This window comes from Oxyura jamaicensis, chromosome 27 (genome assembly GCF_011077185.1).
Source record: "Oxyura jamaicensis isolate SHBP4307 breed ruddy duck chromosome 27, BPBGC_Ojam_1.0, whole genome shotgun sequence".
Lineage (NCBI taxonomy): Eukaryota > Metazoa > Chordata > Aves > Anseriformes > Anatidae > Oxyura > Oxyura jamaicensis.
This window is the reverse complement of record NC_048919.1, coordinates 5,641,357-5,648,736: the sequence shown is the minus strand read 5'-3', so window position 1 is coordinate 5,648,736 and position 7,380 is coordinate 5,641,357. Positions and strand designations below refer to the sequence as shown.

Here is a 7,380-nt window from a genome sequence, read left to right as displayed (position 1 = left end):
GGAGGTATCCAGTTTCAGAGAACATTTGTATCCTAAAGTATTTTCTTCTTGAATATCTCAGCATAAGCAAAGTCTGCAGTATACATGAATAAGTAGTAACACAGCACTGGATATAGTTTCTCTTTATTCTTTTTATTGAAGGACGAGAGACGTAGTTGACTAAATATCACGTCTTCTCTCGAGGGCATTTGAATATGGGAGGAGGGCTGATGCTATTGCAGTTTCTCAACAAATGTTACCCCAACGGGTTGCATCAGCCAAACCTCTGAACTAAAGAACGTGCTTATGCCTTTCAAAGTGAACTTTTGGCCTGATTAAAAAAAAAAAAAAAAAAAAAAAAAAAAAAAAAAAAAAAAGTGCCCTCCTGGCTCTTCCTAGAGGCTGAATAACTAGTAAATATCCTGACAAGTAACAAATGACCGTGGGCGTCATATTGTTGGGTGCTCTTGTCTCCCTTCTGCTAACAAGTAAATAAATGTTGCCTACCTATGTTTCCATTCTCTGAGCAGTAAGTGGCTGGACTGAAGTCAGTGTCTTTCCACCTACTCATCACAGGGACTCTGCTAGAGGAAAGCTCCAGTCTTACAGCAGACTCAGGGAAAGATCAAACCAGGTCTGCCGTAGAAACGCAGAGCCTAAAGTTCCAGCATTGGTTAAAGAACTTAAAAACATCTCATGCTTTCAGAAGTAAATGTGGAGATAGGTAGATACGCGGACAAATGGATGGATAGAAAGACGGGCAGGATGGTTACACCGACACAGATAATTTTTGGTTCCAATCCTCCAATTGCTAAGCTGGGCATGGTTTCTCTCCAACAAAAGACAAAAGACTTTTGTCTCCAACAAAAGACAAATGTCTTTGTAACTTTATTTCATCGTCTCATTAGAATACTGATTTAATTACATTGCTTTTACCCACCCTGACCCTAGACACAAAGCCCGCGTGGCAAAATTAAGCATGGAGCGTAGTTTTCGTAGTTTTCGTAGAAGCTTTTAGCCCAGAAAACTCCGAACACGTTCAAACCATTTTCTAGGTAAAATTTCACAACGAAGAAACGAACATCCTTTTGTACTGGGGGCGGTGGAGGGGAGAAGTAGTCAGACCTCCCTACCTCTTTTTCCCTCATCTGTCTTTCTCTCAGACGGAGTTAGGATCGGGAAAAGCCTTTTTAAGTTGGGGAAGGGGAAGTTCTGCTGAAATTGGCTAATCGAATAACTCGTGGACCTTTTTAGCACTTAAAACAGTCGTAGATAATGCTGATTCTTCCCCCAGGCCCTCCCTTCTCCTCCACCTCCCCGCACCCCACCTCTCTCCTCTCTTTTAAAGTCTTTGAGGAAAGATTTTGACGCATTCGTGTTGTTATCAGATTGATGGGCAGGGTTTGATTGAAGCCCCTTTGTTATGCAAATGTCAGGCCCTTGATGGATGAGCTCAGAGATGTGACAAACTTCAGGAGCCCCTCGCTCATTGGGCTGGGGGCGAGCCACGTGGCCGCCTCCCCCTGCCCCCACCCCGGACCCGCCGAAGGCTCTGGGGTTCGAGGACCAGCGATGCATGGAAGGAAGTTTTACAGCTTTGACATACTATCTAAAGGTTGTAGGGCAGGCGGAATCCCCCCAAAACAGGCTGACCCTCCTCCATCAGTGGCAGATGGACAATACTAGGATGAACTCCTTCTTAGAGTATGCAATTTGTAACCGCGGGACGGGCGCCTACCACCACTTAGAGCAAAGCTCCCCGTCCTTTCCCTCTTGCTCAGGTAGCCCCGCCACTGACACTTTTCACGGAGACGGCCGCTTCGGCGCGGGGGGGAGCGCGGCCGCGGCCGCCCAGCTGCAGCAGCAGGGTCCCGGCTTCGCCCCCGCCCCGGCGGGCCGCGCCGTGCCCTTCGCGGGCGCTGCCCCGGCCGCCGGGTACCCGGCCGCGACCTGCGGAGCCGGCTTCGGGCCTCCCCCGCTCTACCTCGGCGCGCAGGAGGCCGATGCCGGGTACCTGCCGGCAGCCGGGTACGCGGCCAGCGTGGGGCCGCACCTCGGCTCGCTCGCGGAGGGCTACGGCGGGGCGGCGGCCGGGCACTATCCGCAGCACCTTTACGGGCAGGAGCAGCCCAGCTTCTTGGCCGGCCTCTACGGCAGCCTGTCGCCCGCTCCAAGCGAGGACAAAGACCCCGCCTGCCCCTCCGAGCCGTGCTCCAGCGCCGGCACCACGCAGACCTTCGACTGGATGAAAGTGAAGAGGAACCCGCCCAAGACAGGTGAGGCTGGGGCGCGCAGAGCGGGCGGAGAGGTGCCCCCGGGGCCGGGGCAGGCGGGTGTTGCGCCGCACCCCGGGGAGGGCTTCTCTGTCTTCCGGGGGTCTCTGCCTTCCCCGGGTCTCGTACTCAAGACAGCGGGGCTCATCCTCCAGAGGAACAGAGGCCCGATTTTTTAAGCACCAGCCCAGCGCTGCAGAAAAGCCAGCCAGAGATCTTGCAGGCACACCTGATGGAGGGATCCTGAGCGCACTTTCCCGTAGGCCCAATGCAATTTAAGCCCAGCTCGGAATTGGAAACGCTCCGGGTTTCCTGCGTCTTCCACAGACGTGGCTCCCATCTCCCCCATTGTTCAACTTCCTTCTCTAAAATATTCCTTAAATCGCAATCTTTCCTCCACCCCCACCCTGATCGAGCGGGTCCTCCTGTCCCCTTCCACTCTTTCCCACGCAAGTTTCAGGGCAGTTTGCGGGGAACCGGGGTGACCGTGTGCCAGCGAAGGGAGCAGTACTGCAGTCTTTCCCCCCAGGTTATAACCCCACGCCGGGAAGCCAGGGTACAGCTCGGGCTCTGTGAGCAAGCACGAAGCTCCGGGGGGCGGGGGCCAAACGCCCAGGAGAGGGGCAGCAGGGCAGACCCTGCTCGATCGGGCTTCCGCAGGGCCTCCAGCCCCGGCCAGGGACTTCTTTGGCTGCTCCTGCCCTGTTGGCTTTTGTTCGTTACAGCCAAAGTGTCGGAGTACGGGCTGCTGGGCCAGTCCAACACCATCCGCACCAACTTCACCACCAAGCAGCTGACGGAGCTGGAGAAGGAGTTTCACTTTAACAAGTACCTCACCCGGGCCCGAAGGGTGGAGATCGCCGCTACCCTTGAGCTCAACGAAACCCAGGTCAAGATCTGGTTCCAGAATAGGCGGATGAAGCAGAAGAAGAGGGAAAAGGAGTGTTTTGCCCCGGCTGCTGCCTCTAGGTCTGCGAAGGAAGCGAGTGAAGCCTCGGATCAGTCCAACTGCACCTCACCTGAGGCCTCCCCCAGATCGGTGTCCTCCTGAGCCGCCCCGTAGGGGCAAGGAGGCCAACCCGGGGCGGCTGCTCCCGCAGCCCGAGTAGACACACACAGAAGAACACGCACGTCCCGGCCGCACACACGCGCGGAGGCAAGGCCGTGCTTCCTTCCAAGCAGCCCCCTTGGCTCCAGCCGTCTCCATGCCTGTGATACTAATTCTCCACCTTGCCTTTCTCTCTCTTAATTTATAGACCGTCCGTAAAACGTTGGACTCCAAAGGAGCAGCCGTGTCCTCGTCTGTCCTTAGCAATAGGCGTTTGTCTCAGGGACGTTTCTCCCTCTCCCTTCTCCCTCCCCAGTAGGAACTGCACTTTCAACTACAGAAACTTTAAAACGAATTTAGTTCTCTCCCGTTTTAAAAGTGTGCACAAGAACTTTTGTCAGCAGGAATGCTACGTTTCATGCATTTTTCCTCCCCGAGAGATTGAAAAAAAAAAAAAAAAAAAAAAAAAAAAAAAAGCTTGGGGTATTTTTGTTGTTGTTGTTGTTTGTTTCTTTCACTTTTATTTACTCTGTGTATCTTGGAAAGAGATCTGACGGGCCCAAGACGCTAGAGGCCTGTGGGAAGACCCAAACAAACACAAAGCAAAAATGTAACTCCTTTGGTATCATTTTGCACTAGTGCTGCTTTATGTGGTTTTCTACGTGCTCCTGGTTATGGCTGTTACTAATCCTGGGGGAGGGAGGGCTGTTACTAATCCTGGGGGAGAGTTGTGTTATCAGCGGAAACGAAATGAGGCGAAGGCAGACCTCGGGGTACTTTGGACAAGGGTCACCGTGCTGCGAAGTGTGAACGCGCACGGGAACACGGCTGTGGGGGACCGCGTGGCTTGGCTGCCCCGGACGCTGATGCACTGACTGCTATTTATTCGTCTCGAAAGCCTGAAGTCCTGGAGCGAAGTTGCACGGCTCCTTGCACCCCCAGCCTCTTAGGCTTATCGGAGTCCGATAAAAACATTATTTAACCACGGCTGATTGTTTCCCTTTCCCAGCAGAAACTTTACCGTAGGAAGAACTGAAAACCGCGGCGACTTTTGTTAGAATTTGTTTTAAAGAGAAAAAGGTCATCGTGATAAACAAGTGGTTTCTTAATCGGAACCTTCTGTTTTGCCTCCACTCCCTTCCACATGCTCTGTATGTCGAAATTAAACTACCTCAGTCTAATAAAGTTTACTTTTTCCACACTCACGTCCTCTCGGCCCTAAGCGAAATGGAAGTTTCTCCCGTCCAAGGAAGACACGGGGAGGGGAGCCCGGGCTCAGAAGGAGGAGGAGGAAGGAAAAGGTCTCCGTCTGCTGCTAGAGCTCCCAAACAAAGTGCCCGATCCTGCTTCCTGCGGGGACTTCCAACACTCCCCCACCCCCGCCGTGGCACCGGCAGCTGCAGGATCGGGACCGGCTTTCACCTCCGCTACGGGGGAGTTCAAAACAAGTGTTCCAGACGGGACCTGGTAAAAACGCGTCGCTCCGCACGTGGAGTTAATTTACAAAGCGAAGTGCAAGGGGGCCCGATGAGAACAGCAAAACCCCCTCCTCCTCAGTGTAAGCATCCCGGCAAGGAAGCAGTTCTGCACTACCGAAGCGGCGACATTAACTGGAACCAAGTTGGGGTCCGGGGGTGGGGGAAAGGCGAGTTTCGCAATTATACGGAACGGTTCTTTAAGGCGGACACAACTCAAAAACGGAACGAAGCATCGATTTAGTTTTATCTCCTCAGCTTCCGAAGGTGGCCCCTGAAAGGAGAGCGGGTGTGTTCCAGAGCGTGAGCAGCGCACAAGGCCAGGGCGCGGAGGGACCGGGACCCGCGGCCACGGCGGGGGCAGAGCCCTCCCGCTGCCGGGGGGGTTGCGGGCCCGGATATAGCTCTGACCTTTTTACCTCGAAACGCCTCTGGGATTTCTAAACAAGTAAACATAGGGGCTGCCAGGAGAAACTATTGTTCTAGTTTCGTCCAATTTGCAAACCTTTTTGGTGGGGGCGTTCGCGGGACCAGGAACGAGCGAAGTACCTGCCCGGGTACGCGGCTCTGGCGGCGGGGAGCACCGCTCCTGCCCGGCTCTGCAGCCTTGCCCTGTGCAACGTCCGCCGGGCTCGGGAGACATCCCGAGCTTCCAGTTAGTTCAGGGACCAGAAAAAGAAGTGTGTGTGTGAGGGGAAAGGTGAAAAGAGGAGTTTGTTACACTAGCGGTTTGCAAAACACTGGGAGAGGGGACAGCAAATAACAAAGTACAGGCAGCCAGACTGAGCGCGCAGCGCGCCGGGCATCAGCCAGATGGGTTTAACCTGTTCTCTAGCCCAAGGCGATCGAAGGTTCTGATGAATCTGCGTGATTTAAGCTCTCATGGCAGCAGGGGGCTGCGCTTCAGACAGCTCGTGGGTTTCCTCCGGGGAGGTTTTCGGTCCCAGTTGTCTCTGGACCCGGGAAGGGGCCGCGGCTCCCCCCGCCCCAAGACCAGCAGCGCTGCGCCGGGCCCGGGCCGAGCGGGGCCAGCGCTCGGGGAAGAGCCGGGGCAAAGAAAAAGGCCGGGACAACCCGGGGATTACTGAAGCGCTGGTGTGTCGGGCACAACAAAGGCTCCCGGCTCCCATTTGAAACTCAAAGGGAGTCTCCGGAAGAGTCCGCAAAGACGGTGCCGATGCGCCCTTACATATGTAACCTCCCGGGCGCCCCCCTCACCCCGTCCCCTCGCTGCCAGCTAGGCTCCTCTCACCGCGTTCACCTCCCGCAGCCACAGATCTCTCCCCGCGCTCTTCCTCCAGCTTTCTCGCACTTCCTCTTGTCTCAAGAGCCCTAAACTCGCTTCTGTGAAGCAGGAGTCGGCTGAACGGCCCCGCAGGACAATCGCGGCAGGGGGTCCCGCGGCCGCTCTCGCGGGGCAGCGAAGGCCACGCGTGTCGGCCCCACGCTCCGGGAGGCGGGGGAAGGTGCGGGCCCTGCGCAGCCGTCGGCCCGGGCTGCACGGGCAGAGCCGCGGTGCGCCTCTGCAGAGCCTCCTGCAGAACTCTGCCGGGTTCAGCCCTATCACCACCGCTGGATTATGTGGCAAACACGAGGCCTGCTTGCACTCCTTTATTTTATATAAATGATACACAACGACAGGGCTATTCCCTTATCTCCACGTGCGTCTGTCCGTGGTTCCCTGGCATTGCTTTTTTTTTTTTTTTTTTTTTTTTTTTTGAATGGGCAGGAAAATTAGCCAAGACCCCTCTGCACTCACAGGCAAAGCCGCCTCCTAATGGAGATTAATGCCTTTAATATCCCAGAGGAAGGAGAAAATCCCGGTTAAAGAGAAGCAACCCTGTACATTTTTAATGCGTTCGCTGTGCTGGAACTGTTGTCCCTCTGAGGGAGGAGGGGACAGGGAAGAGACGCCCTGCCCTCGGCACGCCTGGTGATCTGGCCTGGCATGGCAGACACTTCTGAGCCATCTGTTCCTTACCCTTCGGTGTGAAATGTTTCTCCTAAGGCATTTGTTCTCACAACGTGAGGCCCCTTTGATCTCAGAAGAGGACATTCTATTAAATAATAATAATACCTGAAGAGTTCCTTACTTTCAACTCCACTTTGCTGGCTTTGCACTTAAGGTGTGAAGCTTTCCCGGGGGGGTCTCTGTCCGGGGGACAAAACCTTCCTTCTGTGATTGTACTCTGTCTATTGCTGACCCCTGAAAGTCTTTGATGCCTTGAAGTGATGGGCAACAGGGGTCGAAGCCTTCCGGGTTTCTCCAAATTTGTTTCACACAACAAAATTAGTAAGGAGCTACCCCCTCCCTGGATCTCAGAAAACCAGAGCAGGGTGAGGGAAAGATGTTTTTGTCACACTGTGGGTGAGTCAGAACCGAAACACTGCTTGATATATCTTCTGAGAGTAGCACCAAAGCAGCAAGGTGTCCACACACCTGCTAGCATGGTAAGATTGCCAACGGAGCTGCTACACCCTAGGGCATGGAAACTGAGAGGGATTTTCATGTCTGCTAAGTTTTCTCACCATTTTTGACGCAAGCACATTTTTAGGTGTCACCAAAACCCATGGAGAATTGGTAAAAGGAGACCCGGAGCCCTGG

At 54.4% G+C, this 7,380-nt stretch overlaps 1 protein-coding gene across 1 annotated transcript; it reads left to right on the top strand.

Annotated features, from left to right (window-relative positions):
• The first annotated feature begins 1,353 nt into the window (after positions 1 to 1,353).
• HOXB1 (homeobox B1) lies at positions 1,354 to 3,712 on the top strand. Its single transcript, XM_035347929.1, has 2 exons — positions 1,354 to 2,255; positions 2,978 to 3,712. The coding sequence occupies exons 1-2, from the start codon at positions 1,556 to 1,558 to the stop codon at positions 3,301 to 3,303; spliced, it is 1,026 nt and encodes a 341-aa protein (XP_035203820.1). The 5' UTR covers positions 1,354 to 1,555; the 3' UTR covers positions 3,304 to 3,712.
• The last annotated feature ends 3,668 nt before the right edge of the window (positions 3,713 to 7,380 follow it).